Source organism: Rhinichthys klamathensis, unplaced genomic scaffold, assembly GCF_029890125.1.
Source record: "Rhinichthys klamathensis goyatoka isolate OS25496 unplaced genomic scaffold, OSU_Roscu_1.1 h1tg000281l_1, whole genome shotgun sequence".
NCBI classification, from domain to species: domain Eukaryota; kingdom Metazoa; phylum Chordata; class Actinopteri; order Cypriniformes; family Leuciscidae; genus Rhinichthys; species Rhinichthys klamathensis.
Genome location: NW_026606800.1, coordinates 8130247 through 8153834, shown reverse-complemented (window position 1 = coordinate 8153834; position 23588 = coordinate 8130247). Strand labels below are relative to the sequence as shown.

At 42.5% G+C, this 23588-nt stretch overlaps 1 protein-coding gene across 2 annotated transcripts in view; it reads right to left on the bottom strand.

Annotated features, from left to right (window-relative positions):
* Nucleotides 1–23588, bottom strand: part of hmcn1 (hemicentin 1) — a 122999-nt gene that overhangs the window by 24880 nt on the left and 74531 nt on the right. For both annotated transcript variants that reach the window (XM_056269530.1, XM_056269531.1), the window contains exons 26-60: nt 20636–20830; nt 20407–20537; nt 19312–19459; nt 19076–19202; nt 18393–18547; nt 18011–18289; nt 17275–17556; nt 16604–16712; nt 16344–16513; nt 15972–16126; nt 15736–15859; nt 15360–15461; nt 15058–15234; nt 14809–14960; nt 14567–14690; nt 14209–14384; nt 13854–13950; nt 13639–13761; nt 13318–13473; nt 8067–8342; nt 7524–7691; nt 5675–5788; nt 4754–4840; nt 4485–4676; nt 4230–4403; nt 4017–4130; nt 3765–3910; nt 3497–3647; nt 2046–2234; nt 1786–1899; nt 1499–1686; nt 1283–1379; nt 825–986; nt 596–709; nt 212–414 (exon numbers count right to left, since the gene is read on the bottom strand). In XM_056269530.1, the coding sequence (XP_056125505.1) occupies nt 212–414; nt 596–709; nt 825–986; nt 1283–1379; nt 1499–1686; nt 1786–1899; nt 2046–2234; nt 3497–3647; nt 3765–3910; nt 4017–4130; nt 4230–4403; nt 4485–4676; nt 4754–4840; nt 5675–5788; nt 7524–7691; nt 8067–8342; nt 13318–13473; nt 13639–13761; nt 13854–13950; nt 14209–14384; nt 14567–14690; nt 14809–14960; nt 15058–15234; nt 15360–15461; nt 15736–15859; nt 15972–16126; nt 16344–16513; nt 16604–16712; nt 17275–17556; nt 18011–18289; nt 18393–18547; nt 19076–19202; nt 19312–19459; nt 20407–20537; nt 20636–20830 (5471 nt within the window). The remainder of the gene's footprint in view (nt 1–211; nt 415–595; nt 710–824; nt 987–1282; nt 1380–1498; nt 1687–1785; nt 1900–2045; nt 2235–3496; nt 3648–3764; nt 3911–4016; nt 4131–4229; nt 4404–4484; nt 4677–4753; nt 4841–5674; nt 5789–7523; nt 7692–8066; nt 8343–13317; nt 13474–13638; nt 13762–13853; nt 13951–14208; nt 14385–14566; nt 14691–14808; nt 14961–15057; nt 15235–15359; nt 15462–15735; nt 15860–15971; nt 16127–16343; nt 16514–16603; nt 16713–17274; nt 17557–18010; nt 18290–18392; nt 18548–19075; nt 19203–19311; nt 19460–20406; nt 20538–20635; nt 20831–23588) is intronic.

Below are 23588 nucleotides of genomic sequence, written 5' to 3'. Positions count from 1 at the left end.
ACTTCTTGAAACAAACCTTTTACTTTATTTTCTGAAGTAAATGTGAGTGCTGCTTGCACATGCATGTGCAGTACAAAATTCACCACCATGAAATGGTTGCTAGGTTGCTGCTCACTGGCCTATTATATTTTTTTCCACTCATTTTATCACTACCAAAATCATACATCCACTTCACTTCATCCAAAGCACCTGCTAATTTTTTCACACACACCTCAGTTTCTCTCAGTTCCAACATTTGTCCATCAGCCAGTATGCGCAGATGTGCAGTCTCAGTGATGGGCCGTCCATTCTTATACCAGGTAATGATGGGAGGAGGCACTGCATTAGATTCACACTCCAAAGTAACAGATTTGCCCACCAGTACATTTAACACCACTGGAAGATCCCCACTGCTGTGTCTGATACTGGGGGGAACTGGGAAACCAGATACCAGTAATTTAGATCAGTGACTTCCCAGAAATGTTGAAATATTAAAAATGTTGTTAGTCATATTAAAACAAAGATTGTCTGCCATACTTGTTTGGATTGAGACATGCTATACTGCAGTTTTATAACAAGCAAATATAAAACACACAAAAAAACTGTACATACTGACCATATACTGTAAGATAAATTATTTTTTGGGCTTCTCCTGCTGGGTTCATGGCCACACAGCTGTATTTCCCACCGTCAGACATCTTTGCTTTCAGGATCTGGAGAGTACGACCACCTAGACAGAGAATGAGAGTAAGAGGTGGAGTGGAGGAAGAGAGATTTATGTGTAATATGTATACAGTGAACAACACTATGTAGTCCCTCTATAATGTGTCAGTAAGCATGTGTACCAGGCATTATGAGTGCGTTGGTGCTGGCCTGTAAAGGTCTTCTGTCTTTGAACCAGCTGAGGGTGGGAGGTGGGAGTCCAGTGGCCTCACAGTTTAGAGATATGAAATTATTCACCACCACAGTCACATTCTCCTCTCTGATGCCGACAATAGAGGGAGACACTGACAACAAACACAAACAAACATGATATCACTAATAATTAGTTATAAGACTGAAGAGTGAAGCTCAAACAGTAGAGTATGGCACTAGTACCTGCAACGTCATGGGTTTAATTCCCAGGTAATGCATGAACTGATAAAAAGCTAAACTTAAATGCAATGCAAGTTACTTTGGACTAAAGTGTCTGACAGATGTATAAATGCAAATGTAAATTAAAACACAGCAACACAAACTGCAGTAAACCCCTAGGAACAGTACAGAGACTTAAGACAAATGTCTTACTCAAAGATAGACTCACCATGCACATGGAGGTTAAATGATTTCTCTGCTGTTCCAGCAAAGTTTTGAGCCACACACACATAGCGTCCTGTATCTGTCACCTGTGCATTCAAAATCTATAAAACACAAAAAATATGTAAATATTTTATATATATTAAAAATAACTTCAATATTATATATATATATACAAATCTGTCACTGTTCACTGTTGCAACACAGTTGATTAGTTTCTCACCTGCAGTGTCCTGCCATTGGACAGAAGTCTGTGTGTGTTGTCTGGGGTGAGGGGTTGACTGTCTTTGATCCAGCTAATTTTAGGAGTGGGACTTCCATCCACCTGACACTCCAGTAATGTGGTCTTATTAACCAGCACAGTGACCTCATCAGGCAGGTCACCATCAGCTCCACGAATCGAGGGCGGCACTATCAAAATCCAAGTGCACAGACAAAAAAAAGACTTTCAGTTGTTGCCCTTATAATGTTTAGAATTTAAAAAAAGGTAAACACTCAGGTTGGACTCACACAACACTCTGACATCATATTGGATTGAGTCTTCTCCAGCCTCATTCACAGCCACACAAGTGTATCTCCCAGAATCCTTTGCTTGAGCTCGAGGGATCTGGAGGACTCTTCCGCCTGTGTGAGAAATAATGTAAAAAAAACAACAAAAAAACAAAGTGAAATTCTTGTTTACTCATACAGAACATAGTATCAAAGTATCAACATATTTAACAAATTATTTTTCCATGATATAATCAAAATATTGCAATGCAGCCTCTCACCAGGAAGAATGAGTATTTTATCATTAGAGGTCAGCAGGTGCCCATCTTTGTACCAAGTGAGTACAGGAGGGGGGACGGCATTGGTCTCACAGTACAGGGAGAAGGGATTATTAAGAATCACATCCTTCACGTCTCCATTATTACCAGGGCCAGAGTCAGAGTCTCCAAAGCCTCGGAAACTTGGGGGAACTGAGCCACAGACAGGATTTAAGTATTATAAACAGGGATAAAGCCTGAAGATAATTGCACAAAATCCACAGATAAACGGTTTAAAACAAGCTGAAAACGAGATCCAGACATAATACATTAAGCACCCACTAGGGGCAGTCATACTCCTTAAAGTTGGTGTTTCTCAAACATTCTTTTGAAAAAAGTCTCTTATGATCATTCCTCATATTCCTGTGATAGCAAAGCTGAAATTTCAGCAGCCATTACTTCAGACTTCAGTGTCACATGATCCTTAAGGAATCATTATATATGCTGATTTGGTGCTCATTCAGAAACATTCAGGATTCTTTGATGAATAGAACATTCAAAAGAACAGCAGCAATTTGAAAGAGAAATTTGTAACATTTTACATGTCTTTACTGTCACTTTTAATGAATTAAATGCACCATTGCTGAAAAAGTATTTTAAAGCCCCCCTGTGGTGAAAATCAAGCTTTTAATGTTGTTTATATGTCTATGTGATCTTTTTAATATGATTTAAGACATATTAAAAAGAACTAACGTTCTTCTTCTACTACACAGCGTGCGTCTTACAAGCAGAGGAAGACGCGCGCTGTACATAGTAGTAGAAGAAGAACGTCAGTTCTCGCGCATGCGTCCTGGAAATCTCTTGAACTCTCATCTCAGGCCCACAAGGAAGCAATGGAATAGTCGAATAAAGTCGTTATTTTTGTTTTTTTCCGCACAAAAAGTATTCTTGTCGCTTGATAAACTTATAGTGGAGCCACTGTAGGCACATGAAATATTTAAACATTTTCTTCAATGACTTTCTGGGCCGTCAAGTTTCACTCCCTTATGAAGCCTATGGAAGAGTGATCCACCTCTCAGATTTAATCAAAAATATCTTAATTTGTGTTCTGAAGATGAACGAAGGTCTTACGGGGTTGGTACAGCATGAGGGTGAGTAATTAATGACTTAATTTTCATTTTTGGGTGAACTATCCCTTTAACCGTTCTATTTCATCAGAAACGATCTTGAAACAGGGCTTTAAGTGTAAAATACCGAACTTGTCCTTTAACTGGTGTGAGTGAGTTAAGGCGGGGCTAATTTTCATATTCATAGAACCACGTATACTAAATGAGGCAAGGGTGTAGAGTTACATTCAAGCTATTTTAAGGCATGAAGAATTTAAAAAAATCATATTGACCCCAAACTTTTGAATGGCAGTGTATACTATAGTGTATATTTAATTCTGCATTCTGAACTTGTAAAACCCTTTTCACCTTGTATATTTACATCAAAGTCCTTCTCATCCTCTCCAGCGATGTTGGTGGCTACACAGGTGTAACGACCTGTATCGGACACTTGAGTGTGTTTAATCTGAACTATACGACCGTTTGCTGTGATACTGAGGTGACCATCTGCTTTCAGGATCTGCAGAGAGAGAAACACAGTGGAGTGAAAACTCGGAGTTCCAAATAAATTCTCATAGGAGTGAAACACTGCATAGTTTTGTCATATACTGTATCTATGTATGTATGTATTTCTCACCTGGCCATCCTTGTACCACACTAGCGTAGGTGTTGGGATAGCCTGAGCTTCACACTCCAGTGTAAGGGTGTTGTTAACTTTAATTTTCACCTCTTTAGGGGCCAGACTCTCTCCTGGGATGTCATTTTTATTGATAACTGGAGGGACTGCAAGAAAGGAACATGTATAAATAGGTACAGATAACTGACACACAAAGAGTGTTATATTCCTCTACACCAAAAGGTGGCGATGTAGCTCAGTTCTCACACGCACCGAAAACTTTCACCTCGTAGTTCTTCAGTGTCTCTCCAGCCTCGTTAGTCGCCACACATGTATATCTCCCAGCATCCTCTTCTTTAGCATTCAAGATCTGTAAAGTGCGACCACCTGTCACAAGATACAGTAGTAAGCGAGCTGGTCGCATAAGAAATGTTGGATATGAACATCTGAATTATTTTATGCTACAGATCCATAAAGATATCTGACCTGGAAGTACCCTGACGTTGCGGCTGGATTCAAAGGGTGTGCCATCTTTGAGCCAGGTGATGATGGCAGGGGGGTATGACTGGGCTTCGCAAACAAGAGATGTAGGACTATTCAGTGTCACAGTAACGTCTTCAGCTGAACCTTCTGGACCAGAACCAGCGATGGTGGGAGAAACTGGGAGCGGAAACATAAATAAGTACACACACTACAAAAAGACTACAAAGAGACATTTTAACTCCCCCCATTCAAACATACCTAACACATTGAGGTTGAAGTGTCTGCTCCTGTCTCCAGCGCTGTTAGAGGCCAGACAGCTATACCTGCCTGTGTCGGACACTTGCGATCCACTGATCTGCAGGAAACGCCCATTTGACATCACCTGCAGCCTTGCATCACTAGTCAATGGTTGCCCATCCTTCAGCCACGTGATCTCTGGAACTGGATAACCTAGACAACCCAAAAAAATGGTTAATCAGAGGGAAGAGATCAGGACAGAAGCCAATTTTGTAATTTGTGTCACTTACCGGTGACCTCACAGGCCAAAATTATGTTCTGTTTTTCCTTCACTTTCAAATCCTCCACTGTGCCCTCGTTCACAATGCTGGGCGGCACTGAAGTTGACAGAATAAAGATGAAAATAAACATTTCAAAGTCTAGTGATATTCCTAAACAACATGTTAACCATCACACGTGCGCTCCTGACTGAAAGCTTGCTTGGTAAGTAACAAAACTATGCTAACCTCTAAACTATGCTCCTTGTTTTGTTTTTGCATGGATCCATGGATAAAAAGCCAATCCAAGAATGAAACCAGTGAAAATTTCCATCCAAGACTGTTGACATAGTCAAGGAAAATTGTTTAAATATAGCTGTATTCAGAACAAAAATAAAAAATTGCTCCATATATTGAGTTGTTAAGGTAGCAAGCTTTGAGTCGAACGCTCATTTGTTGTAAATTTTAGACACAAACTTGACAAAAAATGTAGACACAAACTGTCGAGTCAAGCTCAAGATATTTTCATGTTTTATTGAATGACATAAAATCCATTACGTTTTTTACGTTGTCTTGAAAAAGCCAGTTGCTAAAAAGTGCTGTGTTCATTTGTTAATATTATCTTGATCAACAAAACATGAAAGTATCATAAACTTGTGTTGGTCAGAGAGCTTATTTTCTACAATAATCCAAATCCCAATGGTATAATCCTATTGGCTTTTTTCAAGGGAACCAGGGTAATGCTAACCTCCAGGTCGGCCTACAAAAATATGTCATTCTCTTAGCACTCTATTGGAATAATCTGTGAGTATTAGTCAGTTTCCGTGAGAAGTACTACTGTTGCGGAGTTGTTGCCTGTGAAGACTGTTTCAAATCAAGAAGCTAGCTGCCTATGTAAACAGCAGACATACAGCTACAAAAAACAACCCTAACTCATGTACAGTGCTGTGTTACCCAGGACATTTAAGTCGAAGTTCTTCCGCTCCTCTCCAGCAGAGTTGGACACGATGCAGGTGTATCTCCCAGCATCCTCACTTGCAGCATGCATCAAACGCAGGCCTCGTCCTCCTGAGATTATTAAAGACATATATGAGACTCATCTGTTGCCATGGTAACTGGTAACAGCACAGGTGACTGAATGATGGAATGATTTCTGCACATTGAATTAAATGGATAGGCCGTTTGTACTTCTCTTAGGGAATTACTTAATCAGCTATAAATCAAGAGCCTGAGATTTACTCAGAGGAGAAATGCATCTGCAGAACGAATAACGAGTTTCACTTTGTCTTTGAAAAAACAGGCTTCATAAATGTCCCTATTGGTTTGGTAAGAAACGGGAGACCTTCAAGTTAACAGCTGTTCAAACAGAGCTTAACCCATCAACACAAGTCAAACGTCCCATTTTCACCCTTTAAACGAATAATTATCACTAAGCTAAGCTGATCACCTGAACAAATACGTTATTGTCTTTCCTTCCCTGGTGTCCCTTTCTCTTACAATGAGGAAAGGAGTTTGGGGTCAGCCAGAAATTATATACAGTATATCTTTGGATGAGGTTTGCAATAGGGGTGGGAATCACAGGGTACTCACGATATGATATGATACATGGCTCACGATACCAATAATATCACGATAATTCTATCGCAATTCTGTGATAATCAATATATTTCTAGACAATCCTTAATGGATACATCACGATATCTGTCTAACTGTGAAAACAAAATGCCTGTGAAAAGGCTAAGTGCAGGTTTTCTCTCTTTATTCAAGTCCAAAACAGCACACAATTTTTTTCAGTCTGTAAATTAAATTGAACATTTTAAGTCAATTAAACATTTTCAAGGAGATCAGGCTGATGGCGTTGCAAGTGGCTTTGCATGTTCGTGGTATTACCCGTGGACTTTAATTTTACCAGGCAGTTCTTGTATATTGCACACTCTTTGTCGATTTCGTATGTCCCATCTATGGTATAAAAACCAAAGTGTGTCCAGACTTTGGACTTAAACGTGGCTGGGGCATCTATGATTTTACTCACAATGCTGTCCGCCGTCCCGTTAAAAAACTCTTTTTCTTAAGCTAGTTAACTTATGTTCACGTTTCCCTCATTCATGTGTTGAGCGCTACCTCGAGGAGCCATGAAGTACCGACGCTGGGAGCAGGGAAATCTATTTAGAGAGCCATATTTTATTAATTAAAATATTGATATTTGGTGCCAGCGAATTGATTCTGGAATTGCACGGAGAAGTACAACGATCTGTTTCCCTATCGATATTTTGTCCCACCCCTACTTTGCAATACAGGCAATAAGGCTAGCAACACTTCTAATCCTTTATTGAGTGGCAATATTACAGACTGAATATGTGATCAATAATGTGTCTATCTTACATATTGTGGTCCTGTTTTCTGTCCAGCTCCATGTCTTTGTGGCATACTGGCGGACAGTCTGAGAATAGCTCAGCACAGACTCACTTACAATGTGGTTCATTTATGCAGGTGACCTCCGGGAAGTTTATGATGTCTAAGGTTACAGTGATGGATGTACCTCATACTTGCTGCTAGCCGAGGATCAGTATCTGTTTACACTGGAAGCCGAAAATGGAGAGTTTATGAGAACATCTGTCCAGCTATTTTCCTTTTCAGTTACCCACTGATCTGTGGTGTTTGGCTGCTTACTGAAGCTATCTTGTTACTTGAGTTATTACACCTGGTTAACTTAATCTGTTAACTGTTACTGAGCACCTTACCTAGACTCAGTGGTGTAGACATTTTGGAGCAAGACAAATGCATTCATTAAAGGAGTTGGTACCTGCGATGACCCGAACAGAGCTAGACATGCTGATCAGTTGGCCGTCTTTAAGCCACGTGATGGCTGGTGGTGGAATTCCAGAAGCTTCACAGGTGAGAACAACCGGGTTCTTCACAACAACACTCACATTCTCAGGCATCTGTGTCTGACCGATGATGGTGGGAGGAACTGAATAGATGATGCACATAAAATGTCAGTATATGTGAATGACAACAACAAAAAACCTATACATATGGATTAAGTAACATTACTTTACTAGTGATTTGAAAAGTTAGTTTGAATTTTGTTAGTAATATGAACAACAGTTACAGCTGAATTGATTTAACACTAAAATAATAATAAATAATAGAATAAAATGATACACTAAAATAATAAAATGATAATATTATAAAATATTTTTAAATAGTTAAAATGATCAAATAATAACATCACCTAAATATTTGGAAGGCCAGTGGAAATTGAGAAAAGTTTTCAGGATAATCCATTTGGTGATGCTAGTGGCTCAGAAACTACACATAAAGAAAACTTTGACTTTATTCTTACCATGAATATTGACGTCATATTTCCTGTCAGCCTGTCCTGCCACATTGACAGCAATACAGGTGTATCGTCCGGTGTCAGCCACTTGAGCATCCTGGATGCGTAAAAGTTGGGCCTCGTTAAGTATTTGAGCCCTGCTGCCGGTGCTCAGGGGTCTACCGTCTTTCATCCATGATATGGCAGGTCTGGGCACCCCATCTGCTTCACACTTCAGAGTGATATCTCCACCTCGCGTCACTGTCTCCTCATCCTGATTTGAGGAGCTTATGGAGGGACGAACTGTTTGGAGTGAAGGAAAGAAGAAACATGGTGGAATAAAGAGGATTACTGTATCTTTGTGAGGTGCATTTGAGTTAAGTCTGGGTGATATGGGCCAAAAAAAAATTTCCAATCCTGATTGGCGCTGCGTCACCTCGTGACATGTGACCGTGAACCATGGAAGCTATAAAGGGCAGCCGGCATAAGGAGCACTGCCTTCCATCAGTTTCTGCTCATTAGCAAGCACTCTATTGAAAAACTGTCTGTCTTATTTATTGTGTGTCTGTCCAAAAAAAAAAAAAAATGATGGCAAGTGACAAACAGTTCAGACTGTGTGTGTCTCCCTGCCCTAGAAATATCACAGGTGGGGACACACATGAGTTATGTGTGAGTTGCTTGGGAGTGGAGCATGCACGGGCAGCTCTCGAGGGAGTTGCCTGCATGCACTTTGAGCTTCTGCCTCTCAGGACATTCAGCTCCAGTCTTGCAGTGTTTGATGAGAGTCTAAGCTCGCGCTCCGGCATCTGCCGAGGTTGGATGGCATCTCAGATAGTGGGGGTCACAGTTGGAGATAGCAGAGGAGTTCGAGATGGCCTCTGCCCTTTGTCGACCCGAGCCTTCTGTCTTCAGCGCTCTCGCTCAGGATCCGGAAGCCTGCTCCGCGGCTAGAAAGCCTGATGCTGGGGCTGTCTAGTTCTGAAAAATTTAACATCCTTTGCATTGATGCAGGGGATATTGAGGACTCGCCACCTCTATTGCCTGCATATTGGAGCTCTTGGAGTTAGGGCCTGCCTTTCTTTCCCAATCTCCATACTAAGGTATCGAGAAAAGGCCATTCTCTTCCCGTATTTCCAGCCCAATGGTTTCTAATTATTCATTGATCCTGGGGCTCAGGGAGAATGGCTATGGGGTGATGCCTAGGATAGAAGGGACTTTAGCATCATATCTCACCCCTAACATTAAGTCATCCCTTAAGGCCCTGACACTGCCCACCAAACCCTACATAGTTACATCTTCTTTGGTGGGCAAAGCTTATATGGCGCCAAGTTAGGCTGGAGCATTCCTGCACACGATGGCCATCTTGCAAGTAATAATAATAATAATTCATTACATTTATATAACGCTTTTCTCTGCACTCAAAGCGCTTTACATAGAAGGGGGGGGGGGGGGGGGGGGATCTCCTCAACCACCACCAATGTGCAGCATCCACCTGGATGATGCGACGGCAGCCATATTGCGCCAGAACGCCCACCACACACCAGCTTATTGGTGGAGAGGAGACAGAGTGATGAAGCCAATCAGTATATATATGGGGATGATTTGGAGGCCATGATGGACAGAGGCCAAGGGGCAAATTTGGCCAGGATGCCGAGGTTACACCCCTACTCTTTCGAAAGACATCCATGGGATTTTTTATGACCACAGAGAGACAGGACCTCGGTTAAACGTCTCATCCGAAGGACGGTGCTCTTTGACAGTAGTGTCCCCATCACTATACTGGGGCGTAAGGACCCACACAGACCACAGGGTGAGCGCCCCCTGCTGGCCTCACTAACACCTCTTCCAGCAGCAACCTGGTTTTCACAGTAAGTCTCCCATCCAGGTACTAACCAGGCTCAGCCCTGCTTAGCTTCAGTGGGCAACCAGTCTTGGGCTACAGGGTGAAATGGCTGGTGGCGTAAGTGTACCAGTTCGACTTGTTAAGGGACCTCGATGAGGGCAAGGGGGTCACAGACCTGTCTCTCCGGACTACCAAGGAGACGGCTCGTGCCATCGCCGCTCCATGGCAGCATTAGTAGCTACGGAGGGGCAACTCTGGGTAAACCTCTCTGGCATCAAGGAGAAGGACAAGACCTTACTCCTTGATGCCCTGCTGTCGGATGTCGAGAGGTTCCAGGAGGCTAAGGAACAATAGGCCGCATTCCAGAGGTTCATCCCTAACTGCTATCAGGGGGCAGCCCCAGCCATCAACATTGAGCTCCTTCCACAGACAGCAGCAGAAGCCTGGGGATCAAAACGGCACTCTTGCCCGAAGCCTCCTAAAGAGAAAACAGATCTGAGAATGTTATTCTCGCAAGGAAGGCTTTGGGAGAGAGGTCCTGATGACAAACGTAGGCCTCTGTGGGCGGTCCCCCCCCAGCTCCTCCAAGGAGCCCTCAGAAAATCAAATTGTTAACCCTGCCACCTTTGGCGCTTCAGGGTGCATTGGTTTCCAAACGAACACACATCATAGTGTTCAATAGAAAAAGGGGTACAAAATCCATTTTGGAAACCTGGGTTCCTGTCCCAGGGCATGGTGTTAAGAACATCTTGTCATCGGGAAACAGTGACAACAGATGTATCCCTCACGGGTTGGGGAGCGGTCATGGAAGGTGGCTCATCATGGGGTCTGTGGAGAGAACATCATCTATCTTGGCACATAAACTGCCTAGAGATGTTGGCTGTACTTCTAGCTCAGAGGTACTTCCTCCCGTATCTAAGAGGCCATCATGTTCTAGTTCGAACAGACAATATGTTGTTGGTCTCAAACATAAATTGCTGGGGCAGGAGCCTATGGTCCAGACGTGGCCGAGGCTATGTCTGTATGCATTTCCCCCGATTGTTCTGCTCCCAGGAGTTCTAGATAGAGTGTGCCGGGAAGGGGTCAGTTTGCTCTTGATTGCCCCGTTTTGGCCGGCCCGAGTATGGTTCTCGAACCTTATAGTCCTCCTCGACGACCCCATGGGAGATTTCCATCAGGAGGGACCTTCTATCGCAGGCCGGGGGATAATATTCCACCCTCTGCCAGAGTTATGAAAACTGTGGGTCTGGCCCCTGAGGGGATCAGTTCATAAATGCTGCTCTCTCAACCGAGGTTGTAGAGACCATTTTAAACTCTACAGCTCCCTCCATATGGAAACTATATGCCTTGAAGTGAAGAGTTTTCACTTAATGGTGCAGAGAATGCCAGTTGGACCCAGTTCACTGCCCAGTGGCTTTAGTGCTGGAGTTCCTTCAGGACTGATTTTCTGCTGGTCTTTCCCCCTCCAGGCTTAAGGTCTACATGGAGGCCTTCCACGCACCATTAAGCAATGGATCTTTGGGTAGACACCACTTGGTTGTTCGTTTCCTGCGTGGTGCTTTGAGGATGAGGCCTGTGGCTCATGTGAGGGTCCCAGCCGTGGTTCTGGAAGAGTTGTCCCTGGCTCCCGTTTTTCTGTATTCTTTGTTTAATTATTTAAACGGGGCGGCAGTGGCTCAGTGGTTCATGTAGGTTGTCTACAAACCGTAAGGTTGGTGGTTCAATCCCCGGTTCCACCTGACCAAGTGTCGAGGTGTCCATGAGCAAGACACCTAACCCCAGTTGCTCCCGACAAGCTGGATGGCGCCTTGCATGGCTGACACCACCGTTGGTGTATGAATGGTGAGTGAATGGGTGAATGTGAGGCAATATGTAAAGTGCTTTGGTGGCCATTGGGTCTGTGAAAGCGCTATATAAATGCAGTCCATTTACCATATACCATTTATTTAATACTAATTTATTATCAAAAATGGCATGAAATGAACTTAAAAAACTTGTGCTATTCAGTTCATTTTTTAAAAATGCAATCAAATGTAAATTTAGCAATTTAGAACGAAACATTGCATTTTTTATTAAAATAAGTTTACTGTATAAATTAAAAAATATCTTGTTTGTATGACCTCGGAGTAGGGTTGGGTACCGAAACTCGGTGCCAATAGGGAACCGGTTCCGACGTAAACGGTAGTAACCAGACCGAATAAGAAAGAAAATTTCGGTGCCTGATTTCGGTGCCTAACTTCATTAGGCACACACGCGCACACACACACACACAAGGTCTCTCGCTCTCTCTCTCTCCGCCGTGCGTGTGCTACACAGTTTGGAGCACAGTTTCTTCTGTCTCGCATGCGCGCTCTTTCTCGCAAGGTTTGGCTGCATTTCACGTGTAAAATTACGTGTCAGAACGCCCTCTGGGTGTGCCGATAGTCTGAATCCCATATAGAATCAAGCCAATTCATTGGCTGATGGCGCCGCATCGACGCACTTACGTCGTCATACTATGCTGTCGCGCGCGCGCCATCTGCTCCTCAGATTTCTCTGCCGAAAAAGGAAGCTGGTCGGCAGCGCGAGGAGCTTGGCTGCGTCCCGTTCCCTATTGAGAGATATGTTACACCAACCAGAGATGTTCTCTTTCATAGGTTCACTCAACACTGCGTAGCTAAGAAGCAGTGGATTTGTATTTGTAGGCTGCTGTATCACGTGCCGTTTGAACTGACGCGCTACAGCGATCTGTCACATTTCAAAGAGCCAAAACGTTATTTATTGTGTGAATCTCGTAAAAATATTGACAGAATCTGACAGCTGTGGATTTGTTCCATATCAAAAGTAACCTTCTCTGTCTTGTCTGTCAGTGTCCTCTTTGTCCGCGATTTTTCTGTGTGAAAAGGGTCATTTGCGTGAGTCTCACGGTCAATGCGTGAGAGTTGGCAGCTCTGCCTGCTAGTAATCTCTATTAATCTCCAGTATTATTACATTGTTTGATACAATATTGTTTCATTTGATATTATGTAAATATGAATTTTTATTTTATATTGGTTTTATTATTACCATATGTTACTTGTATTTATATTGTTTAAAGATTTAAGTTAATATTGTGTCCAGTTTGGCCCTGTAAATTAAAGGGTATTATTTTTTGATAAAGTGTGTGCGGTTTCATTTTCTTAAGTACCGATTTAAGAACCGTTTAAGCACCGGAACCGTTTAAAAAATACCGAGTAGGTACTGGAATCGGATAAAACCCAAACGATACCCAACCCTACCTCGGAGTCTCAGTAAGTGTTTCGTTCATTCAAATAGAAACATGCAAAATATACACATATGATATTGAATATGATATATGATATTGTGGATATATTTTTCCAATAAATATCGACACTGATTTCTCACCTAGTCCAAGATTGACCAATAGTGCCTGTAATGTGAGAGAAGATGCTGTACCGTAGACTTGCAGATTGTACTCTTTCATTGCACTGCCAGCTGCACTGGTGGCCAGACAGGTGTAAGAGAAAGCATCTGCCTTCTCAGCACTGGAAATCTGCAGCTGCCGCCCACCAGAAAGAACACGCACACGTGAATCTCCCTTTAGCTCTGTGCCTAAGAGACACACAAAATAATACACAAACTTAGTGTAAGGGTTTGTTGAAATGTGACTAATTATGAGAGTATGAAAATGACAATAAATGTGATGAGGATAGTGATGAGGAGTTTTATAATCTGTAGGAGGATGGTGATGATGAAAACAGTCATGATGAGCCTCACCGTTTTTCTTCCAGGTGAGACGGGGAGGAGGGATCCCACTGGACTCACAAACAAGTGTCATGAGGCTGCCCTCAATCACAGTCAGAGAAGACACCTCATCAGATCCACGGATACTGGGAGGAACTGGGGGAAAAAAAATAATAGAAAGAGAAACAATTATATTATACATTATAATTTGACTCAAGTTCAGTTTATATTAAATTTTAAGCACTCACCCCACACGTTCAGGTTATAGTGCTTCTCCGTTTTTCCTGCCACATTGATTGCCTCACATGTATACCTGCCTGTGTCCTGGACCTGAGCACTGGTAATCTGCAAATACAAAATAATAATCAAATTAATACCATCTAATGCCTTTTAAATTAAAAGAACAGCAATCCAAAATGAACTTCACTTGCTTCATGATGCTAGGGTGTTGTAATTTCCAGGGTGTAGTTATATGGTTCCTATGGTATGCTGGGTGGTTGCTAGGGTGTTGCTAGGGACCTGCTAGTGTTATCTGGGTGATTGCTAGGTTGTTGCTTTCTGGCCCAAATCAAAACAGCTTACAGGCTGATGAATGTACTGTACCTTCAGAAAGCTGCCGTCCTCTGACAGGCTTAGTCCTGGTTTTCTATATAGCGGTCGTCCGTCTTTCCGCCAGCTCAATGCAGGTGGAGGGATGGCATCGCTCTGACAATGCAGCTGCACTGACAGACTCATCAGAACAGTTTTGTTTACCTCCTCACCCATGATGTTGGGCGGCACTGAGGGACAGAGACACACACACAGATAAATTCATCCTTGGTAAATAACAGTGTTATTATCTTTAAAAACTTACTGACTTTTGAACAGTAGTGTAAACACATAGAAAATTACTTTCAACAACTGAGTTACCCTGAAATACACAAATGATCAGGTTTCGAGTAAGAGTGTTTTATGAGCTCACCGTACACACGTAGGTCATATTCTCTGTGCTGTTCTCCACCTGCATTCACAGCCACACAGGTGTAATGACCTGTGTCACTGACCTGCGCACTAACGAATGACAACACCCTGCCACCTGACAATACCTAGCCAAAGAGGAAATTGAAAACTGATATAACATGTTCATAACCTTTAAGTAGAGTTGACTGCAAACCAATATGTATAAGTACGCATGACAGCATCCAAACTCCTACACGCACAGACCTGGACGCCATCTGAGAAGCTGGAGACAGGTCTGCCTTCTTTAAGCCAGGTGAGGCTGGGCATGGGAACTCCTGAGGCTTCACACTCTAACCTGACTGGCTCATTCACCACCACTGTTATCATTCCTCCTTTGCTAGAAATGGAGGGGGGAACTAATGGAAAGAGACAGAGAACATTAGATGATAAAACCCAAGAAATATGTCAGGAAACATAGTCAAACTTTTGACTGAAAGATTGTTTCATACTCACCATACACCTGCAGACTGTATGTGAGCTCAGTGCTGCCAGCCACATTGATGGCCACACATTTGTAGAGTCCAGCATCTGACACCTGCGCACGGTCAATCTCCAGCACCTGACCTCTACTCAGAATGTTAACACCTGCAGCGTTTGTCAATGGACGACTGTCTTTATACCACGTCACAGCTGCAGCAGAAAAGGCATGAGGGAAAAAATGTGTCTAAACTACAACCTCTGTACTTTTGTAAACTATTACTAGCCAGTTCAAATGTAATATTGCCCTAAAGAACAGGAAATTAAGTATGTCTCACCTGGCAAAGGACTTCCTGTTGCCTTACACTTCAGCTGAATTTGGAAGCCAGCAAGGATGGTTTCATTGAGTGTCTCTCCAGCATACTGGATGCTGGGAGGTTCTATAAAACACATGCACAAACTTATTTACCATGGTGCACGTTAGGGTATTTAGGTGAATTTCAATCAATCAGTCAATCAATATACAGTATATATATACAATTTTTGATTGATTTAATTCATTATGAGATATTTTTTGAGGTTTAAATTAGATGTTGAATGGTTCTACAAATTGGCATTATGCAAAATATAATTTCTTAATTTTTTCTTTTGATTTTGACAGTGTTTCGGGAAATCAAAGTTAATATGCTGGCTGTTTTTATAAGTATTTCCTACCATGCACACTGAGGCGAATGTGCTGTTGTGCCTCGCCTGCCGCATTAGTTGCCACACACGTATATTTCCCAGCATCCTCCAGCCTGGCCTTCTTTATGTGCAATACCCTGCCTGCGGATTCCAGCTAAATGCCAGATGGAAAAATAATGAGAGAGGAGATAGTACATGTGGTTATGTAAACCTCCTCAAACACTTGATTTACTTTAAAAGGCTTCTGTCATGCTTTAAAGTCTGACCTTCAGAAATTCTTGTGTCGTGTCCACAGGACGGCCGTCTTTGAGCCATGTAATGCTGGGAGATGGAATTCCACTGACCACACACTGAAGGCTGATTGATGTGTGGAGGACCACTGACCTCTCAGCTGGACCAGTAGAACGAATAGCTGGGGAGACTGACAGACAAATATAACAGAAATAAACAATGAAAATTTACCAAACATGTATCTGAAACTTATACTTTATAACTTTTTTATAACTTTTACTTCATAACTTAGAGAAACCTGAAAAGTCACCTTAGGCTTCATCTCTGTGAGCAGTTGAGGTAAACATCAAATAAAAATATTAGCAAAAATTTACAGATGTTTAATAAAAATCTATAATGATCATTACCATGTACAGACACTTTAAACTCTCTCTCTTGTTCTCCAGCCTCGTTGGTCGCTACACAGTGAAAAAGTGCTGTATCAGACACCTGAGCGCGCGAGATGACCAATCGACGGCCGTTTGATGTTATCCGCACCCCTTCGCCCTGCCTCACCGGTACGCCATCCTTCAGCCACCTTCAGAGATAGACAGATGCAAATGAGCGACATTTTAGTTCTGCATATACAGTATGATTATGTCATGTGTGGATGTACTGAAGTCCTCACGTAATAGTTGGAGTAGGTGTGCCTGTAGCGTAGCAGTCCAGCTCTAGGACATTGTTGAGGATGACCGTGGCATCTGTGGTGTCGCTTGCCCCATCAACAACAGGAGGAACTAAATACATACACACAAAAATTATGGTCAAACACTACAGCATCTCCGGAATTGTAAACCAAACATGTCTTTGAAATAATGCGTAAAAAAACTCACATAATGAAAACGCATAGAGAGTTAATAAATGCCACATGCTTGGGTCACATGGATACTGACTCTACCATTGCCCTTTAATCTTGCTGAATCTTTTATACATTTCCTTCATTTGTTGTTAACCAGTTTACTGGCTCATAAAACACTATGCTGTTGATTTCCTGCAATATCATTCCAATGATGCAACACAAATGTGGACTGAATGATTATGGCGGTCTGTTGGATGCATGTATTAGGACCATAATGGTGTACAGATGTTTAGAAGATCAATGTGCAGGTCGAGGCATGATCTGTCTCGCCCATGACCACAAAAACACAAGACACCTAAGTTCCTGATTCCTGTGGATAGTGAAGGATGGGATGCCTGAAGAGATTTAGAAGTACTTTGTGTTTTTTATCTCCCTGTTTAGGTGACTTTTTCTTGAATTGTAACGGATCACAAAAAAAATGTCAATGTGTGTCATTATACCTAAGACACTGACGTCATATTTGATCTCCCTCGCTCCAGCAACACTGGTAGCTACACAAACATATCGACCAGCATCAGATGGAAGTGCACTGAGGATTTCGATTTTGCGACCCTGCTCTAGAACACGCAGGTTCTCTCTAGCAGCCACCGGTGAACCATCCTTTAGCCAGGTCAGTGAGGGAGGAGGGTGACCTTCAGCTTCACATTTCAAAATCAGAGATTTACTGAGCACGACCTTCATGTCTGTGGGACCATCAGAACCGGCAGTGATGGAGGGGGGAACTGAATGATGACAAAAAAGGAAGAGTGCACATGAAAAAGTGTTACCAAAAGCTAAAACTAAATGGCAATAAAGTTTTAGCATGTAATTTTTTGCACTAATACCACACTTTTCTACTGTACAAAGTCTGTTAAAAAACAAAAAACAAAACAAAAAAACCCCACCTTTTCTGACCAGTGAAAAATACCTAGTTTTTTCTATTGCTTTTTACTGTGTGTTACCTATTTACACATGTTTCTTTACAAATATACACTAAAATTCAAATGTAAAAATATGAATTACTTCTCTTTTTTTTCCCGAATGGTATAAGTTTCTATGTTACTTTATTTTTATTTACTGATTATTCCTTTCTTGTAAAATGACTTTGAGTCTAAAAACCAACCAACCAACCAACCAACATACCTTAATAACAATTAAAAAAACAAAACACTAAAGAACTCTTTAGCAAGCCCTCACCATAGACATCAAGCTCATAATTTTTCTCAGCGGTGCCAGCCACACTGGTGACTTTACAGGTGTACTGTCCAGCATCTGACATTTGAGCTCTTGAGATCTTAAGGAACTGCCCTCGGTCCACATACTGGGTCTGTCTGCTGGACAGAATGACCTCTCTGTTCTTGTACCATGTGATGGCAGGGAGTGGCACACCCCGTACCTCACACTCCAGAGTCACCACATTACCCAGCAGAACTGTCACTTCAGAAGACGTGTTTCCTCCCTTAATGCTGGGTGGCACTGAGTTGGTAGAATGGAAGGACAGACAGAAAGGGCAGCAAATTTAGCATTCTGTCGATGTGAAACCCATATTTGAAACCCAAGACATTATGAGTCAAATTACCAAAGATACTGAGGTTAAAATCTTTGGACTGCTTTCCTGCAGCGTTGGTGGCGCTACACTGGTATCGTGCCTGGTCACCCAAGCGAGCACTCTTTATCTTCAACTGCTGTCCTCTGTTTGAAACTTCAATATTGGGGTCACCCAAAAACACTGGCCTAAAACACAGAGTGAAACGGACAGATAACGCTAATTCCCCTAGTATTGTTTCAAAATGTAAGAATCAGGGAGGAATTCACTGAAAATTAATTGCGCACCTGACAGTGTTTATTTGCAAGCACAGTGTTGATTTAGCGACTTATTAGCAAAAGGAATTAAGCAAATCAAGTAAGGATACAAACATTCATAACAACTATTGGAGAATGCAATTTGCAAGACACAATTCCCAAAAGTCTGTGCTGGGTTATGGAGAATGCCAAAATTAATTTGGTAAAAGCACAACATTAATTGTGCCAGGCAGGAGTTTTGTGAATCTATGATAAGCATAATTTGAAGACTAAAGATGTTAATGCTTGAAACATCAACAACAAATTTAAATGCTTGTGCATTTAGTACCTGGTTTAACTGGGTTTCGGGTGGTTAGCAAATAAGCGCAAAAGTGGTGCAACTTTTTAGTGAATTCACCCCTCTTTTCTTTAGAGGAGAAGAATTAAGTTTTCTTTACAAAGCTTTTTGGAGTAACTTACTTCCTGTCTTTGTACCACTGAATTGTGGGAAAGGGATCGCCTTTGACCCTGCATTCCAGAATGATCTCTTGATTAAGCACGGCAGAGAGGTCACGTGACCCAACTGTCCCAATGATCGTAGGAGGAACTAAACAGAGAAAAGACCAGCTTCATTAGACATAATACCAGCTTGTAAAAAGACAACACTGTTAATGTCATACATCATAGTAAGTGGATGTTATTGCAGAATATTTTACCCAACACATCTAAGTAAAAGTCTCTCTCTGTGCTTCCAGCAATGTTGATGGCCTTGCAGGTGTAGCGTCCGGCATCTGCAACAGCCGCTTTCAAAAACTTAAGAGTTTTGCCCTTCTGCAGAATCTCCACATCGCTGCTAGAAACCACCTGGTTAAATGATACAAGCTATTGAGAAATTATAAATAACAAAATCAACAAATATTAACAGAATTCCTTAAACACTGCAAGTGAATTTTAACTCTATTTATTGAGTTATTTATAACCTATTTTAAAAATATTGATTAGAATAAATAACTTAAAAACATCCAATATTAATAAAAGGCATTAATAATGATTATCTTTTGTGAAAAAAAATCCTAGAAATATCTGCTATTCTAACATGAATCTGAATCAGCAGCCTTGAGACGGCTATCCCTGGAGTGTGATTAGAAATTTCCTAATTGTTGACTTCATTCTGAAATTGATTCTGGTAAAAGCACATTTATGAGAAGCTCTGTGTTTTTTATGACTGTTCTTGGAGCTCAAACCCAGTCATCAAAGGGAACTCATTTGTGATTGGCCTCATTGAAGGAAATACCACTTTTATTTCTCATTAGGCCTCTTTTTAACTGGTTTTACTTTATGCACATTTAACTGAAATGGCATTTGCAATGCGGTTAACTTCCATAATATGATGTAATTCCAAACAGAATATTCAGCGGGAAATAATGTATGGCTGGACTTGATTTTATCCACCGGGAAGTGACTGGATTGGAACGTCTTAGGCTACAATATATTTTTTTATTAAATTATTATTATTATTATTTAATCATAGTCTTGGTTAGGTAGGTCTATAATAAGGACTACAGTTCGTGGTTAGGTCAGCAAAAAAGTTGCCTCAGAAGCAAAGTTTTTTTTTTCTTTAAGTTTTTTTTTACAATCAAGTGCATGGATTATGCACCACAAGACAATTTATAAACAATTTATACCCTGTTTACCCTGTATACCAATTTAGACAATTTATAAAGAATGTAAATGGGGTTAGTTTTCAACACGTTATATGATTAATGTCGGACCCCGCGTCAAGGTGTGAATTAATAAACAGCAGCACTGACCACGACTCCATCTTTGTACCAGGTGATGACAGGTACAGGTGTGCCTGTGACATCACACACCAGGTTGGTCGGTTGATCCATCGCTACAGAGACATTGGACAGCAGGCCATTGTCTCGAATATCAGGTGGGACTGGATTAAGGGGAAAGGGGAGAAAAGAGAAGAGAAAGATTGTGAAATTTGCTGAAAGCGAAACAAGCTTAATAAATGTTTCAAACTGTTACACTAACCATTGACCTTAAGCTGGTATTTTTTCTCTGTTGTTCCAGCATCATTGACAGCTACGCAAGTGTACTCCCCGTTATCCAGAGGGGACACAGAGGCCAGGATTAGAAGTGTGCCATCCTCTAAAATAGACACACCTGGCTCATTCCCTGTCAACTCCTGACCATTCCTAGACCACTTTATTATTGGCTCAGGAGTGCCTGCAACAGACAGAACAAAGGGAGTTGAGTAACAACTAATACATACATATTAAATTAAACAATATTGTGAATATCGCAGTGATTTTAATGACATTTTTGACCATTATGTTTCCTACAGAAGGCAACATTAGACTAGATTTGCAATCCTCCCTTGTCTTGCAGCTCATGAGAATGTTAAGACTGGAATGTTTAATTTTTCTTTGATTAATTTCCATGAACCACATCAAGCTGGTGAGGAACTGTCAATGAACTGATTCAAAACTCTGATTGAACTATTTGATTGTGTCATCACTAAATAACAGTCTCTGCATAGCGTTTTTTATATGTTAAAATGTTTTAGTAAAAAATATACACAACCGTTCAAAAGTTTGGGGCTAGTAAAAAAATTTTTGACAGACATTTATATATTTTTATTTAGCAAGGACACATTACAATGATCAAAAGACAATTATAATGTTACAAAAAGATTTCTGTGTGAGATAAATGTTATCTTTTTGAACTATACATCAAATAATATTAAACTTTATCATATTAAAATAGAACATTTTTCACAATAGTACTGTTTTTACTGTATTTTTGATCAAATTAATGCAGCCTTGGTGACCATAAGATACTTCTTTCAAAATCATTTAAAAACCGACCCTACGTACAGTACTTACAGACCCTTACGGACCCCATACTTTTGAACAGTATTGTACATAGGCAAATACACCTATTTATTACCTTATTGTGACGATCTGCTGCTGGAGTGCCTGCTTGAGCCGCTGGGGGGCACTCCTTCCTAGTTTATTGTTTCCTTTAGGTTTAACCCTGGACTGTTTATGGTTGATTTCATGCACCTGTGTTTGATTATCTTGTTTAGCGCACCTGTCTTAAGCCTGAGTTTTCCCTTGGTTCATGGCTCAGTATTGTAAGTGTCATACTGCATCCTAAGCGTTTTCCTAGTTCCTTAGTGTTTCCTAGTTTCATGGTTCCTGGACTCCCTGCCAGTATCTGGTCTTCCCGTTTGCCTTATCCTTGCATTATATGTTTGCTGATCTGGACTGCTTACCTGGTTTTGACCCCTGCATGTTTTCCTGTACCTGTCCCTGGATCTTCCCCTCATTAAAGCCTGCGTTTGGATCAACTCTGTCCATGTTCCTTGTGCAGTTTTATGACAGAATACTGAGCCACTACTGATCCAGCGGCTGAGAGGAACACGGACCTCGTTATGGATCCCACAGCGCAGATCGGAAGCCTCCGTCAAGGAGAACGTCCTCTCAAGGTTTTTGTGACAGATTTTTTGAAGCTCGCTCGTCAGTCCTACTTGAATGATTTCTGTTTGATGATGTTCTTTCGGGGAGGACTGTCTGAACCGCTCGGGTCTGCTATACCGTTTCCGTGTTCAAGCTGGACTCTAACCAAATATATTGACCTGGCCCTTTCCATGAGCGGTTCGGCTTTTACTGTGGATTTTTTGAAACTTTAGCTTCACAAAGGACCCGACGATTCGCCACTTTACAAGGTACCCACTGAATCCACGCATCAATTGTCTCCCGGCGAACCCGCGCTTCACTTGAGCCAAGTCTTCACTTCTTCCCGCCGAGACCGACATGCCTGAGTTTCTGTCTTCCGAGCCCGCGGTTCACGAGTCAAGTCCCGAGTCAAGTGAGTCAAGTCCCGAGTCAAGTCCCGAGTCAAGTGAGTCGAGTGCCGAGTCAAGTGAGCCGAGTGCCGAGTCAAGTGAGTCAAGTGCCAAGTCAAGTGAGTCAAGTGCCAAGTCAAGTGAATCAAGTGCCGTGTCAAGTGAATCGAGTGAGTCAAGTGCCAAGTCAAGTGCCAAGTCAAGTGAATCAAGTGCCGTGTCAAGTGAATCGAGTGAGTCAAGTGCCAAGTCAAGTGAGTCAAGAGCCGAGTCAAGTGAGTCTAGTGCCGAGTCAAGTGCCGAATCTAACCAAGTGAGTGAATCTAGCCAAGTGAGAGATTCAAGCCCAGTGAAGCGCCGTCGCAGAAGGAGGACTCGTTTGGCTCGCCAGGCTCCGGAGGGCGTTCCCAGATGCCTCGCCCTGCCGGCCCCGCCTCTGCGCCCTGCCTGCGCCCTTCAAGCTCCGGGACGCCTTTCCCGAACCCGTTTACCACCTGGAGGTTTCTCCCGTGGATTTCCCCAAGTATTTTGGGGGGGGGGGGGGGGGGGGGGGCAGGAGGTCGACATGGACCCTCATCCGAGTGTGCTCCGCCCTGGCTCCCTTCCGAGTGTGCTCCGCCCTGGCTCCCTTCCGAGTGTGCTCCGCCCTGGCTCCCTTGCGAGTGTGCTCCGCCCTGGCTCCCTTCCGAGTGTGCTCCGCCCTGGCTCCCTTCCGAGTGTGCTCCGCCCTGGCTCCCTTCCGAGTGTGCTCCGCCCTGGTCGTCGGCACGCCCTGCTCCGCCCTGGTCGCCCATGCTCCACGGCCCAGGCCCGCCTTCCCTGTGTCCTGGTCCCATTCCCCTGCACGGGCCTGGCCCCCCATCCCATCCCCCGTCGACCTCCCTCCGGAGCTCTTAGGAGCGTCTGGAAGCCGCTCCTTAGAGGGGGGGTTATGTGACGATCTGCGGCTGGAGTGCCTGCTTGAGCCGCTGGGGGGCACTCCTTCCTAGTTTATTGTTTCCTTTAGGTTTCACCCTGGACTGTTTATGGTTGATTTCATGCACCTGTGTTTGATTATCTTGTTTAGCGCACCTGTCTTAAGCCTGAGTTTTCCCTTGGTTCATGGCTCAATATTGTAAGTGTCATACTGCATCC